Source organism: Cyprinus carpio, chromosome A14 (assembly GCF_018340385.1).
Source record: "Cyprinus carpio isolate SPL01 chromosome A14, ASM1834038v1, whole genome shotgun sequence".
In the NCBI taxonomy this organism is placed as follows: domain Eukaryota; kingdom Metazoa; phylum Chordata; class Actinopteri; order Cypriniformes; family Cyprinidae; genus Cyprinus; species Cyprinus carpio.
In genome coordinates, this window is record NC_056585.1 from 13,656,754 (window position 1) to 13,673,704 (window position 16,951).

The 16,951-nt window shown below is 38.3% G+C and overlaps 1 protein-coding gene across 4 annotated transcripts in view; it reads right to left on the minus strand.

Moving 5' to 3' along the window:
* Nucleotides 1-16,340, minus strand: part of LOC109102422 (choline transporter-like protein 1) — a 31,890-nt gene extending 15,550 nt beyond the window's left edge. For 2 of the 4 annotated variants that reach the window (XM_042769927.1, XM_042769925.1), the window contains exons 1-3: nucleotides 13,654-13,749; nucleotides 12,390-12,479; nucleotides 10,590-10,732 (exon numbers count right to left, since the gene is read on the minus strand). In XM_042769927.1, coding sequence (XP_042625861.1) covers nucleotides 10,590-10,732; nucleotides 12,390-12,479; nucleotides 13,654-13,725 — 305 coding nt within the window. In that variant the 5' untranslated portion in view covers nucleotides 13,726-13,749. Of the gene's footprint in view, nucleotides 1-10,589; nucleotides 10,733-12,389; nucleotides 12,480-13,421; nucleotides 13,750-16,073 lie in introns of those variants that run through there. The other 2 variants (XM_042769926.1, XM_042769924.1) reach the window with 2 other exon arrangements.
* Nucleotides 16,341-16,951: the final 611 nt, after the last annotated feature.

Below are 16,951 nucleotides of genomic sequence, written 5' to 3' on the forward strand. Positions count from 1 at the left end.
AGTTTGAAGATGTGTGTGTGCGTATAAAGAGAGAATGATATGGAGGTTAGTGTAGTGCTGCTCAGGGGTGATTACGTGTCTCTAGTGCTTCTGTATTTTGAGCCAGAGGTAAAGCTTTAATAAAAGGAAGACAAGAAACGAGCAGTCACGCCTTCCTGTAGGAACATCTCACTCTAGGTGGTATTTACCACACCCATCTCTTTTATGACATGAATAAATGAAGCAATTACTCAGAGCTATATGGTTGTAATAGGATAAGCAAACACCTAGACAAGTACTAAATCACACACAGGCAACATCACCCTCATGAAAAAAAAAAATACTAAATGTGAAACGGAAAATAAAATCTGCTAATCACAAAATAGATTTTGTAAATGCGAGGTTGACATAACATGTAATTTTATTGTCCACAAATGCTATAATTTTATCTTTTATTTTCATCATGGCTGGACAGCAAAGAACTTTCTTGTCATAAACATAAAATTATCTATTCAAATTGGGTGTTGTTTTATTAGCAATTTCAGGTCAAATGTGACTTGAAAATTGTCCAGCAGGAAAATTGCCACCATCATGAACTGTGAAATACAGACACATATCAAAATGATCAATGTAGATAGAAATGCTATTTCACTAGCTAGGACCATGCCACAAACAAGCTATGAAACTGTTCATTGAACAGAGTGTTGGGGAAGAGTAGAAAGAGGACGAAGGGGTCGAGGGAATGGATGATGGTCAGGTTGATCATAGAAAATTGATGGCTCAGAGAGACTCAGGACCATCTGTATCATATATTTAGCCAGACAATTAGGACCCCCTGATACAACCTGAAAGAAAGATAATGTGGGATAAGGTCGGCTGATGGATGAGAAAGGGAGGGAAGGGTGGGTTTCAAGAGAAAGAAACAAACAGTAAGGTATGAGGTGGCCCGATATATGGAGGTTTCGGGAAGTCAGGTGATCGTTTGGGGCGTGGCCCTAATTAACTCCATTTCACTAGCTAGGAGCACGCCACAAACAACCTATGAAACTGTTAGTTGAACAGAGTGTTGGGGAAGAGTAGAAAGAGGACAAAGGTGTTGAGGGAATGGGATGATGGTCAGGTTAATCAGGGCATCTGGAATTGATGGCTCAGAGAGACTCAGGGTGGGGGTACCATCTCTATCATATATTTAGGCCAGACAATTAGGACCCCCAAAGTTGAGAAGACCTGAGTTAAGCGTGAGCTTGGAATGTAGATGGCCTGATCATACAGAGAAAATGCAGAGACTGAATAGTTCAGGCGTTCAATGGTTAACGCAGGTTCTTGTTTTCGTAAGCCTTTATTAGTACAAATGTGTGAGAATGAGAGAAAGCTGGGAAATCATAGCCAGTGGTTGTTCATAGGAGTTGCTGATCCCTGACAAGTAGGTTTAGAAATGCACATGTGGATCTTAGGAAGGAATGAGTGTAAGATATTAAGTTGTGAATGGACGATTGGTTGGTTGAAGGGAAAGGAAGCTTTGAGACAGTTCCAGCCGGAAAGGTATTCTTGAAATAATGCTTGGAGCAAGGCAATTAAGAATAGCTTCTTGAGAAGCATGTTTGGTGTCTTATCTATGGTGAGACCGGAGTGGGATGAATGTTTATTCTGGAGCCAAGTCTAAATTTCTGGAAATGGGAAATGAGACGAACAGTCGGCTACGAGATTGAGGAGTCCTGGTATATGAGTTGCTCAGAGAAGGAATTGTTGTTGAGCGGAGATTAAGTGAGCCCATGCATGAATTGCATAACTGCCAAACATGATCATCCCTTGTTCATAGTTTCGACTTCTGCTGCATAGTCTGAGCGGATGAGTAGATTCGGACCATTCAACCCCCAGAGGATAGCTGCTATGACTATGCAATATATTTCATAATGCTGTGGAGACTGCTCTTGACTGTGGAAACTGAACTCTGGAGGCTGTTTGGAATCAACCCAGCAGCCACCCTATTAACTGTTGAAGTCTATTTAGGGTGTTGCATCATTGTATAGTTGGATGCAGCCGGGATGTGAGAAATAGACATTATGGAAAAGAAATGTTGTTCCATGATGAGAGGTGTTGTTGCCGGAGGCACATTTCCATTGCATGCTTATCTAATATGACTCTGTCGTAGGAGAAGGGATGGTTGCTGCTTTTGACAGAATGTCTGACGCGAAGGATTTCCCTTGAGGAATTATCTGGATGGCATTGTTAAGGTGGCCTAGAAGTTTTTGTAGCTGATGCTTAATACATCTGTCTAGCTCAGATGAAATTTGAGGCTCTGAGGTTTCTACTCTGATAATGGAAGGCAGAGTTCAGTGAAAACGTAGATTAGTGTGAAAATCCTAATTATGGTGATGCAGATGAAGGTGCAACAATTTGATGTCTTCGAGGAAGTGAAGGACATAAAGGAGTCTGTGGTTGTTAGCGAGAATCCATCGTAGCTTCGGAAAGGGAGTCTAAAATCCTAGGGCTGCATCTGTGATCGAATGTGGCTTACGGTGAAGTAATGGCACCTTCCCAGAAACCTCATCGGATTCTTGATGGATAGGCTCAACAAGTTCACGTAAAGTGATGTTTAAAATTCAAACATCCAGCAGTAGAGTTCAGGGTTGAGAGGGCTCCTGAATGACCCTTGGTTGGACTGGTGTAGGCGACCTGCTGCTGGACTGCCGGTTTACATTTCCCAGAACAACAACAACTGCAACGGGAATGATGCACTAAATGAACTGCACCAGCACATCAGTGAGCAGCAGACAGCACACCCTGATGCTTTTCTCATCATAGCTGGGGATTTCAACCATGCTGACTTAAAGAGTGTGTTTCCAAAAATACACCAACACATTAACTTCCAACAAGAGGTAAAAACATTTTAGACTTTGTTTACACCACACAGAGAGGAGCTTACAATGCCCTCCCCCACCTTGGTGCCTCAGACCACATCACTGTCTTGCTAATGCCTGCATACAGACTGCTCATTAAAGTCGCCAAACCAGTTCAAAAACAGATTCAAGTGTGGCCGGAAGGATCGTCAGAGGCTCATCAAGACTGCTTTGACACAACTGACTGGAATATGTTTAAGCAGGCTGCCACTTACAATAACACCACTGACCTCCAGGAGTACTCAGAGACTGTCACTGCCCTACATCAACAAGTGTATTGAGGATGTAACAGTCACAAAAACCATCACTGTCCGGGCTAACCAGAAGCCGTGGATGACAGGGGAGGTCTACAGACTCCTGGAGACGCAGAACGCTGCATTCAGAGCTGCAGATGATATGGGCCTGAGAACAGCCAGGGCCAACCTATCCCGCGGCATCAGAGAGGCTAAGAGACAGTTCTCCAGGAGGATAGCCCATCAATTCAGCAACAGCAGAGACACTCGGAGCCTGTGGCAGGGGATACAGACCATTACGGACTACAAGCCCCCACCACGGACCTGTGACAGCAACATCTCTCTGCTGAACGAGCTGAACACCTTCTTCGCTCGCTTTGAGAAACAAAACAGCTCCACTGCACAGAAGACTCCACCTCCTCCCGGTGACCAGGTGATGACACTGACCCCGGACAGCGTGAGGAGATCCTTCAGCAGGATCAATGCACGCAAAGCTCCGGGTCCTGACAACATTCCTGGGCGTGTACTGAGAGACTGTGCAGCAGAACTCACTAATGTCTTCACAGACATTTTCAACATCTCACTTAGTCAGGCTGTTGTTCCCACATGTTTCAAAACTACCCACCATCATTCCAGTCCCGAAGAAGCCATCTCCATCCTGCTTCAATGACTACCGTCCTGTTGCACTTACTCCCATCCTCATGAAGTGCTTTGAACGGTTAGTCATGCACCACATCAAGACTCTGCAACGCATAGTGAGAGCAGCTGAGAAGATCATACAGCTTCTTCAGTCTGCTGCCATCAGGGAGGAGACTGCGGAGTCTTCAGGCCAGGACCAGCAGACTGAAGGACAGCTTCATCCATCAGGCTGTCAGGAAGCTGAACTCACTCCCGAACTTGCCCCCCATCACTCTTCTGCCCCAGGCACCACTGAACTATGAACCCACCCCCAGATCCCACATCCCCAGAACCTTCCACTCCCCCTCCCACTAACATACGATGACATGCACCAGTCACTTTGTGCAGCATCGGTCTGCTCACTACCTCATTCACCATGGAACTGACATCATTCTACCACCTCATCAGTCAGTTTAAAAAAATAACTGCTCTTGAGCCCTTTTGTCACTTTAATCAGACTGAATAAGCTTCTCTTTTTTGCACTAAAAAATCTTTTTATCTGCACTGTTTGTTCACTGGTTTGCACTCTATCTAACATGTGCCTTCCGCTGCTTTATTTAACTTTATTTTTATTTTTTATTATATGTCTTTTTTACATTCCCTTATTGTATAGTTCTACAGTATCTAGATTTTTAGGCTCTACTGTTAGTGTTATCTGTATGCACCGGGGGTCTGAGAGTAACACAATTTCGATTCTCTGTATGTATGTACTGTACATGTGGAAGAATTGACAAAGCAGACTTGACTTGACTTGACTTATTTGTGAGCGTAGAGCTACTGAGACAGAAGGTGATGGACTGCTGAAGCTGGCCGAATATGTGGTGTTGCTATGGTTAAGTATATACCTGTGGCAGGATGTGAAGGTATTGATGGAGGGAGAAAATGGGAATGGTAGACCAGACGAAGGGAATTGGAGGTTGGAGGAGTCCTGGCTGGCCCAAGTGAGGTAGGGTCCCTTGGGGCACTGGATGAAGCACCTGGACTGCCGAAGTAGCTGTTTGAATCATTAGAACACTGGGAGCCGTATGCTGTAAATGGCTGAAGGAAGGGTGAAAGAATGGATTTTGGGATGAAAGGATGTTTGTGAGCGCTCAGAAAACGACTGCGATCTGGACGATGAGAGGTGATCCTCAAGTGACGTCAGTGACATTGAATCGAACAGAACGCCGTTAAGAACAGGCAAGTCCTTCTGTCCTTTGAGAGAAAGAAACAAACAGTACGGTATGAGGTGGCCCGATATATGGAGGTTTCGGGAAGTCAGGTGATCGTTTGGAGCGTGGCCCTGCTCCTGAACATCTGTTAATCAATTAACTCCATTTAAATATGTCGCCATTTGAATGTTTGGGGTTGGCAAAATAAAAAAAAATAAAAATCTCTAATGGTCACCTAGGCTGCAGTAAAAAACTGTAATACTGTGAAATATTACTACATATTTTTTTTTTTTAAATTGTATTTTAATATATTTTAAAATGTAATTTATTCCTGTAATGACAAAGCTGAATTTTCAGCATCATTACTTCTGTCTTCAGTGTCACATGATCCTTCAGAAATCATTATAATATGCTGATTTGGTGCTCAAGACACATTTATTATCATTATCAATGTTTTAAGCAGTTGTTCTACTTAATTTTTAGCATTTTATTCTTTCATGAACAGAAAGATTAAAAAACAGCATTATGAAAGAGATACATTTTATTACATTATGATTGTCTTGTTTACTGTCACTTTTGAACATTTAATTCTTCCTGAATAAGGGAGGGAGCCACACACACACACAATCCGCCATGTCTATCTTCACGCAAGAGCATTTAAAAGCAGCATTAAAGTAAGACAGGGGTGGGGATCGTTGATCCTGGAGGGCCGATGTCCCTGCAGGGTTTAGCTTCAACACTGGGAAAAAATATATCTACCTGTATCCTGAAGACCCTGATTAGCTTGTTTAGGTATGTTTGATTAGGGTTGGAATTAAATTCTGCAGGGACACCGGCCCTCCAGGATAAACATTCCCCACCCCTGAAGTAAGAAATGTCTGTGTTTGTGTAACCTATGTGTTTTTGACATGAACGTGTATTTGACATTTTAAGCACAATAAGACATGAAAGAGAACTTATTTGAGTGCTGCTCACCATACACGGCTGTGTTCGATACACATTTACAACAACAAAACAAAAGTGCTCCACAGTACCACCCTTAATTATAATAAAATAACAACATTTATTAAAACGGAGTGAAAAACTGCAAGGTTTAAAAAAAATGAATAGTGTATAATAAATAGTCTAAATCAAGGTTAAATTTAGCTGCAAAGGATCACAACAAACAAAAAATAAATAGCTCTGCAGTATTTATGGGATTGACTGTTATTTTACATCGTTCTCTCTTCTGTCTCTTTCTATTTTTTCCTCTTTTTGAAAGTCATGAACACACTATCATGGAGTTTTTCTTTAGCTATTCAAGCAAATGGGAATACAAAAAATATATATATTAGAGGTCATCTCCCATTCACTGCTACAGAAGTTTAGCCAACTATGAGCACTTTGGCTTCTGAGAAACCTGGAGGAAGGACTCTGTTAAGGAAAGTGTCTGTGTCCATGCCATGATCCGTGAATAATTTTTGATCATATCTTTTCATAAAATTACAAATTACATTACTTTTGTAAAATAATACAAATAAAAACACCCAATGAAGCATGGGATGTCTTTTTATTCATCTTTAAGTATCTGGAGGACCTGGACATCTTTCATATCAAGTTGTGTTAACTTATATCTATCAAAGCAAGCAATCTCTCTATTTAGCCCATGTATTTGCAGCCTACTGCATATTGAGAACGGTCAATCCTAACATTCAAATGTTCACATTTTATGATATGTGAAACATTTCTTTAGAAGATTAAATTAGAATTTTAAATTAATGAAAATATGTTAAGCATTAATTTAATGATACCAGAATCTAATTGTCCACTTAAATTTGATACACCTATTTAGACATTTAGATAGGTCAAAATCGATCATAATAAATGTGAATTTACCTCATTAAATAAATTAATAAGGTAAGGTGTAAAGGTTTTTATTAACAACCAATGTGTTTTACCTGCTGTTTTGATGATGAAATTAGCCCCATATTAGACATTCTGTACCAAATTAGGGGTGACCTCGATTTCATTTGTGACCCTGGACCAGTCACTGGGGTAGATTTGTAGCAATAGCCAAAAATACATTGTATGGGTCAGAATTATAGATTTTTCTTTTATGCCAAAAATCATTAGGATATTAAGTAAAGATCATGTTTCATGAAGAAATTTTGTAAATTTCCGACTGCAAATACAGTATATTAAAACTTAACTTTAATTAGTAATATGCATTGCTAAGAACTTCATTTGGACAACTTTAAAGGCGATTTTCTAAATATTTTGATTTTTTTTTGCACCCTCAGATTCCAGATTTTAGATAGTTGTATCTTGGCCAAATATGGTCCTATCCTAACAAAAAAAACATACATCAATGGAAAGCTTATTTATTCAGCTTTCAGGTGAAAAATTAACCCTTATGACTGGTTTTGTGGTCCAGGGTCACATTTGAGGCATTTAAGTCTAGACATCCTTTACAAAAATAAGAAAACTATTACTATTATTATTATTATTGTCTCTAAAAAAAAAAAAAAAAAAAAAAGAATTGACTCTGAATCACCTAAACGGGTCATCAGGCATTCGAATCCCACTCCCATAATGACTACACATCACTGAGAAACATTTGCATAATGCCTGCCTATGTTCTACGTTGGCCAGCCGCGAACAACTTGACCCACCCTCAAACAGTGTAGCATTTCTGTGTGGTTAACATCATGTCGAGAAAACGCTGTGTCCTATGTTGTGAAAGTAAATTTGTTTTATTTTCACTTTCGATGAGGAAGATGAGGCTGCAAAGAATCAGTGGTTGACATACATTTATTCAATGATACCACAGCAAAAAATCCCAATCATTTTTTGTGTTCCTGTCATTTTACTTACAACTGCCTCTCTAATCTCAGGGAGTTCAATGCGAGATTCACAAAATGCTTGAAAGATGGCTTAGTACCCAGAGTATTTGGACCAGCTGGCTCCACTGAATCACAACCTGTAAGTATGATCAGTAATAGATGTTTATATTTTCTACTGATTGTTCAAAATACACTTAATTCTTTACAAAAGCCCCCCCCCCCCCCATGCACAAATAATGCAGAAACGTATAATACTACTTGTCGTACTTCATGGCATACTGATTGTTCAAAATACACTTAATTCTTTACAAAAGATGTGTCTAATGCACAAATAATGCAGAAACGTATAATACTACTTGTCGTACTTCATGGCAGCAGAGGTTTTCACCTTCGCTTGGCATTCTGATACAGTTCCCACACATGCACCTAAATAAATTATAACAATGACGCTGCAATCACGTCTTATAACTACCACAAACTAAGCTGACACTTACCACTGAGAAACATCCTGCTCCAGTCCAGACTTTTCTCTCTATACATTCTCTCCGGAGCTGTCATTCAGTTATGACAATGAGCATTTTGTTTATGAAACATGCTGTACACGGTAGACAAATAAGAAAGGACTGGGCCATCTGACCAATCAGAGCAGAGTAGGCTCACGGAAAGGACGGGTTTAGAGTGACTGAATCTTAGAAGTGCTTTGTACAAATTGTTTACGAATCATTAAGAAATGCATTGAAAGTAAATGTATATTAAGAGTAAACATGAGTAAAAAAGCGTTTTTTGACCTTGCATGTAGTTAACCTGCTGTAGGAGATTCCCAAAATAATATTAGGAACCTTAAAAATGGCATAATAGGGGCAATTTAACAATGAAGCTCTGGCTTTAATTGCTTCCAAAACAATGATGTAACCAACTCCTTGCTGAGAAAGATAATGTAGCACTTCAGCAGTTAAAGGGATACTCCACCCCAAAATGAAAATTTTGTCATTAATCACTTACCCCCATGTTGTTCCAAACCAAGCTCTGTTTGTCTTCTGAACACAATTGAATATTTCTGGGATGAAAACCGGGAGGCCTGTGACTGTCCCGTAGACTGCCAAATAAATAACAGTGTCAAGGTCCATGAAAGGTATGAAAGTTGTCATCAGAATACTCCATCTGCCATCTGATGTGAAATCTGGGTTATATGAAGCGACGGGAACACTTTTTGTAAGAGAAGAAAACAAAAATATTGACTTTATTCAACAATTCCTTTGTCAACGGTCTCCTCTGTGTCTCTCCATATCACCATATGCTGCGTATGCTCTTCTGTATTATCTGCGTCACAAGGATGCGCATTTTTTTTTTTTCAAATCAAAGATAAATTCACGTAGAAACAGTGCATCCTTGTGGCGTGGATGACACAGAAGAGCATACATATCATACGGTGATATGAAGAGACACAGAGGAAACTGTTGACAAAGGAATTGTTGAATAAAGTCGTTATTTTTGTTTTCTTCGCACAATTGATTGGCAGATGGAGCATTCTGACGACAACTTTCATACCTTTTATGGACCTTGACACTGTTATTTACTTGGCAGTCTATGGGACAGTCACAGGCCTCCCGGTTTTCATCCAAAATATCTTAAATTGTGTTCCGAAGATAGAGGCCCTTCATAATGCAGAGGTCAACTGCCTGCTCTGCCTATAGTTAGCAATGGCCATATAGTATTCAGTGTTTAATAAACAACCATTTTACTAAATTCTGCTGGGGTGATACATATCATGATATATATCGTATCGTGATACATATCGTATCATGACTTTGTTGGCGATACACAGCCTACATGTGACAGCTGCTTTCTGTGCGCATGTTTCATATGTGTGCGCTCAGAAAACAGTCTATCAGAGTTTTCAACTGATACAGCTTTAAAATGCACACAAATAAGTTTTCAGCATGATAGACATGATAATAGACATGGGGCCCTATCATACACCCGGTGCGAGTGTTTTTGATATTTTCAGCCTAATGCAGTTCTCATTTTCCCATCCTGCACCGCATTGTTTAAATAGCAAATGCTTTTGTGCACACTTGTGCGCCCATGGGCGTGCAGGTCAAAAAAAGAGGTGTGTTCAGGCGCATTGTTAACACATTGCTATTTTGAGGAATTTAAAATAGACTGCGCCATAGACTAACTCAAACCTGGTCTAAAGTCTGGTGCAATATTTTTTCTTTGTTATTGAAAGACCGCATTAGTACAGTAATATGTGCCTATAGGCAGGTGCACAACATGCGTACTCTTTGCTTATTACACACACAGGGATGCGCAGTTCACATCTGCTCTGACAAGCCAGTGAATACTCCACAAAATGAATCACTCTGCCTTGTGATGAGTCAGATCTCAGCCCCATCTCTAAAAAGCTATGTACAATTCATTTCAACCACACCGAAGAGCCAAAAACTGTCATTTGACAGTGCTACAAATGAAATGGCCTGCAATACCTTTCTTTCCTGCAGGCTAGCACCCATTAAGGGCCGCACACTGTGACAGTACCCATCCTCAGGGCCTGTACTGAATTATTCAAGGCTCTGTGTGTGTAGCTCAGATAGTCCTCAGCCATCTCGAGGTGAAACACCAGCCGTTTGACATTTGCATTAATGTGATAATCGAAGGGCAAGGAGCTGGAGCGCTCTGATTTCACCACTGACCATTTACAACAGAGAAAAACGGGGGTGTAAAAGCAGAGATTAAGGAGGAGGGAAAATTGAGTGCTGGTGATGGTGCATCCGGGCTGAGTGTATAAAAAAGGGTGAGAGAGGGATGAAAGGTGAGCTTACTCACTTTCTGTCAGTATGGTCGAGACCACTCAGCCGGACCCCTTCGATGGGCTCGTTGCGTTGGCCACACGTGTTACCGTAGCTGTCATATCCGAAGACGAGCCGCGCCGCCCCTCCAGTCATGATGGTAAACCCACAGATGCCACACTAAAAGAGTGAATTAACAGAAATCATGAAAAATATTTGTTTAAAAAAAAAAAAAAAAAAAAAAACTTACAGGCAAACATGTGGGAAAAAATTATTTGCAGCATCTTATTTGTCCATCTAAAGCTAATTATAGAAAGATTCACCACTAAATCAAAAGATTCCTTTGAGTTTCTTTATTTGGCAAACATCAGCCTCCTTGCATGACATGTATGTTGAGACATACACTAACACAATGTCTAATGTTCTTTTCAGTGACAAGCAATTTGTCTGTTTGTGCTGAATGCAAAACTGCTGTGAGACCTCAGACCATAATGTTAACTACACAGTTATTTGGAATGGGATTTTGGAGCAGTGAGATTTCACACTGGGTGGAGGTACTCTGTAATACACCACAGAAATAGAAACTAAGTGATGCTCATTGTAGCTGATCACAAAAACCTCAGCAAGGTGACAAAACCCTATTTATCAAAAGGGAAATTTCAAGCAAAAAAGCTGAGCCTTAAAATATTTATTTATCCTGGAAACAGTATTGAATGAATTAGCAGTGTATTAGGTGTAATATTGTATTACATGCCTAACTAACTAACTAACTGACTAAGTAAATAAATGGGCTTTAACTACAGCTGCATGATTTTGGTGGGAAAAAATACAATTGCCTTTTTTTATATAAAAATTAGCTTTTTTTTCTTTTTTATTTCCAGTTAGTTTCCGGTAGTTTGCTGTGCTTGTTTGTATGGCTGCATAATTTGACCAAAATGTAGTAATTATGTTAAAATGGCTATAAAAATAATAATAGCAATAGTAATAATAAATTGCTGCTACTACTACTACTAAATAAAAATATAAAAATTACTAAATAAAAACCAAATTTGAATTATTATTATTTTAAGTAAAAAAACATTTGTAAAAAAATATTTTAGTTTATATTACAACTATAAAATTACAATACTAATATTTACGGATGCCGTAATTTCTTAATTTTCAAACATTAATCCAGACTTTAACAAACATTTAGACTTTTAATGCTCTTCTTTTGTTGATAAGCGCTTAGCTTTACAAGTATGGGGAGATGGTTGCTACATGTTGTCTTTCCAAATTCATGTTAAAGTGTCCCAAATTCAGAGCTCATGCAAAAATGATTTCTTGTGGAGCAATTACTGCAAACCAAGCCACTCTGAGACGCTGCAAACACCAGCGTATAACGAGCTGCTTATGTGTAAGAACACTCTGAAACACACAGCACATTTACTTATTTAATTAAGTCACACTAAGCCGAAAAAGAATAAGACCACAGAGTGTCCAAGAACCCTAAACTCTACGTCTATTTCACATCATAGTCCCGATTTACCTATTTGTGTTTATTATGTGATGCATGTATATTATCGTTTTAAAATAATAAATAAACAAATGCATGAATATAAAATACAGTTATACAGTGTTGCCCTGGACACCTTTTATTAACATCTGATTGCTGAATACCAAAACTGACCAATTAGAACTATAAAAATCACCATTAAAATTACTCAGTACCTGTATATGTAAATACAAAGTAACATGAACCCTGTATTACACAGTGTGACCAGAAGTACTTTCATAACATGCACTCAATAACTCAATACTGTCTTAAAATTATGAATAAGGTGAACTTTTGACTTACCATTCCCACAAGGAACAAGGTAAATAACAGGAACCATGGCAGATCCGTGCAGCTTCGGTCCTCCAAAGGTTTCCATTCTCTTTTTGGCCTCTGAAAAACAAAGACACAATGCTTCATATTCAGCCATGCTTAAACTGATTATCATTTGATTTAAATAGCATGCCTGCACATTAAAGATAAAGTGATAATCAATACTGTCTTCCTACATTTATACTTTTTCACTTAATTGGTTCTAAAATATCAGATGCAGAAATATAAAGAGTTTAATGAAAATTATGCCATTTTGGTAACTCTTATAAAATAACACTGCTATTATTGCTCATTTAATAGAAAATATCTTTAGTAAATAAATGTTTACATAAGTTATTCATTATTATTTGTATCTTCTTCTTAATATCATTATTAACTGTACCTTCAGATATCAGGAATGGATAAATATATTACTGTGTCACTATGTTTTACATATTGGTTATGAAACACTTAGATCTAAAAATAATCATCAAAAAACAACACAAGTCAATTTCTTTTTTACATAACTAGTTAACTGCTGCAAAAGATTAACAGTACTTTCATATGGCCTCACAAATGTGACCTGTCAAAATGTGCATATTCAAAAATCAATTTTACATAACAAGCACCGATCACAACTGATATCCATTTATAAATGACATCCTTTGTGTAACCGGTGTGTAGTAAGAGGACAGCAGTGCGTGTAAACGTGTTTACTAACACATTACACTATGATGATGGGCAAAATTTTTTAAAAAAAATAGATCTAACGCCTTGTATTTTGATGCAAAGGCGAAATCATAGTCATAGTCAAATGCATTCATCGCTATGTGCGATCGCATAGCACATAATGATAGGATTACATGCAGTGCAAGCGACAGTACAGCACTTCATTGGCCCGTCAAAGGCGATCAGCCGTGAAACAATGTATCACAGCGCCAGCAACAATGTAACAATGTATCAACACATCCGGGCGAGATTCGATACATTGTATCACGTATTGTCGCGGGGAGCATCGCTTACCTCTGCGCTTCCACAGCATCCCATTGCCGGAGGGAGGTTAGGACCGCAAAAAAAACCTAAACGCTACACCGCAGGAAAACAATAACCCCAACTTGCAGGGAATTGACGGTGTTTTTTACCCTGCATTAATCGTGCGCGTCGATCGCATGAATCTAATCGGAGGGCTTTCCCCGGATACACTGCATAATAATGTTTGTTAGCTCCTCTAGCTCCAGGTAAAAGGGATTATTACTTTAGGATTTATCGCCCAGTACTTCCTGGTGGGATGAGCAGGTGTAGCCGGAAAAGAACGGAAGCCGTCCATTCACAGCACGAGCTGGATGAGGCAGAATGCGCGATGAATGTAGGGACGCTGGAGGAACCCGGGAACTTTAAACCGCTGTAGTTGAATTCTGGAATTTGGGTCTAGAATAAATCCACTTTAAAAGATAGGGCTTGATAAAACAAGTGTTTTAATTGTATTTCATTTCGGTTTATTTAATGTCTTGTCAACAACCACATTCTAAACAGAATCGCTTCACTGCTTGTTTTTAAGAAATAATAAAAGTTTGTGCAAAACTATATGTCAATATTTCTGACTTTTAGCACAGTTTAGAGTGATAATTGTTGTTTTAACCATATGTTAAGCTATTACAGGTTCCCACAGCCGATTGAAAACATGGAGAGGGGAATACTAAAATTGTGTTTTCCAGACTTGGAAAAACTAGAAAATAACCCATAAAAGTCATTGAAATGTTTATAGTGGTTTAGCTAAGTGTAATCACAAATAAGTAGAAAATAATCATACTATAAATGAATAGTTCACCCCAAAAAAATATATTTGCTGAAAAGTTTTTTTTTCTTCTGAGCAGATTTCACTTGCCCACCAGTGGCTCCTCTGAAGTGAATGGGTGCCGTCAGAATGAGAGTCCAAACTGCTGATAAAAATCATCACATTAAATCCACAAGGAATCCACATGACTCCAGTCCATCAATGAACGTCTTGTGAAGCAAAAAGTTGCTTGTTTGTAAGAAACAAATTCATCAAGATGTTTTTAACTTCAAACCGTTGCTTCTGGCTAAAATATGAGTTGCCTATCCATATTCCGTTCTTCAGTAAAAAGTCATCTCGTATGAATCAAGAGAGAAATATTCACAGATCAAGCACTGTTTACAAGCTAAAACAGTCCAGGACAGTTATAAACAAATATATCATAGGATTTTGATGTGAAAGGACAACAGTGTTATTATGCATTAAGGATATTTTGAGATTAAGTTAAAACACCTTAAAGATTAATTTGTTTCTTACAAACACGCAGCCAAATCTGTTTCAATGAAGAAACAATCTTGTTGTACAAAGTATTTTGTTGTGTATACAAGGAACTTCAGAAAAATCATGAAAATTCACTGGTCAAAATGTGTGGGAACTACAGTTATTGTTAATTCTGTAACAAAAACACATATTGCCCTAACAATAACTGTAGTAAATATTGTATGTCTGATGGAAACTAAAGGTGATATCGCTTCATAATGTATTTTGTCAAAAACATTACTATCTTCTGGTGATATAAACAATAATAACCCATAAATTATGACAAAAATTTAATTTCTGGGTGAACTATCCCTTTAAGAAAGCTTTGGTTTTGGCCCTAAGCAAACCTGGATGCATATTCCAACAGATTTCTATAAAAAGAGGATCAAACAGTCACTGTTTGCTTGACCACTAAGAGCAGCACAAAAGCACAAACGTCAGTCCATATGGTCATCATCGCCACCCTGTTGGGAAACTGCGTCACCACTGTGTGCTAGTCACTGTAAAAACTACACTACAACACACACATTTACACAGGAATTCTATCCCCACCCAAACTCCTCATACACTTTAACTGGAGATTTTTGAATATCAATAAACAGTACTAGAATAACAGTAAATTACTACAATAATTTATAGTGTCTATAAGAACAGCTTAATGGGATAGGTCACCCAAAAATGATAATTCTGTCATCATTTACTCACCCTTGTGTCGTTCCAAACCTGTATGAGTTGCTTTCTTATATTGAACATAAAAGAAGATATTTTGAAGATTGCTGGTAATCAAACCGTTGGTGGTTCCCATTGATTCCATAGTATTTCTTTTCCTACTATGGAAGTCAATAGGAACCACCAACTGTTTGATTACCAGCAATCTTCAAAATATCTTCTTTTATGTTCAACATAAGAAAACAACTCATATAGGTTTGGAACGACATGAGGGTGAGTAAATGATGAATTTTCATTTTTGGATGAACTATCCCTTTAAGAACTCCTGAAAACAGTTCAAACTCTCAGAGTATTCAATACTTTAAAAATGTCACCAAACAAACTTGAAACTTAAACTTTTAATAAAGTTTTAAAGTTTATATACATTTTAAGTTTACTTGCTGCCTTTAGAAATGTTAAATCAAAGTCCTGCAAGTCACAACAAGCTTTATAAAGTAATGTAACAAGTGAAACAGATGTAAATAAATATTTGTTTTACAGTGTATGGGACTTCAAGAAGAAACGAGCCAAAAACAGAAAGAAATCCTCTTTGTTTTTTTTTTCTGTTTTGTTTAATTTTAGAAGTCACCCTTTTATTTTTTGCCTGTTCTAAACTCGTCAATCAGTTGAATCTTATTAAGAGAATGACCCACCTTTATCCAGCTGGACCTCGGCCGATAGGAGCTTGATGTTGACCGTCTCACCTCGCTCATCTTCGGCGGTGTGCAGCATCACAGCGCTCAGTCTTGTGAGGAGTAGAGCCTCAGTTTAGACACACCAGCCCTGGATTACAGAAGAGCTGCATTGTTCCATTGTTCTCTGTAGTACCAGGGAGAGAGTGAACATAATAGTGAGTTATTGTGTGTGTGTGTGTGTGTGTGTGTGTGTGTGTGTGTGTGTGTGTGTGTGTGTGTGTGTGTGTGTGTGTGTGTGTGTGTGCGTGTGTCACGGAGAAAGATAGTGAGAAAAAGAGAAAGAAAGAGAGAATAAAAAGAGGGAGAAAATCCTCCCACATTACTGTAAACAACAAAAGTGATTTTATTGTCAAAACTGAATGTGCTTTAATGTGTCTGTCCACTAGAGGGAGGTCATATACAACAAATACAGTGTGTGTGTATTTGTGTGTGTGAGAGAGAGAGAGATAGAGAGAGAGAGTGTGTGTGTGTGTGTGTGTGTGTGTGTGTGTGTGTGTGTGTGTGTGTGTGTGTGTGTGTGTGTGTGTGTGTGTGTGTGTGTGAGAGAAATAATAAAATGTTCTGTGATCAACAATACGAAACGTACACTACAAAAATTTGGCAATTTCATATCAATTTGAATGAAAAATTACACTGAAAAACTTAAATAATAACAAATATTTAATCGTGTTATATCATAATGTTTCTAAAATACAAATAAAATTAAACAAAAAAAATGTTTTGTTATTTTCAGTGTGATCTCAGAATTTTGGACTGAGAATTTTATTATTTAATGAGTATATCGTACATTATTAAATAAAAAAATTCACAAAACTTTTCTTAAACCTCAGTCTTCA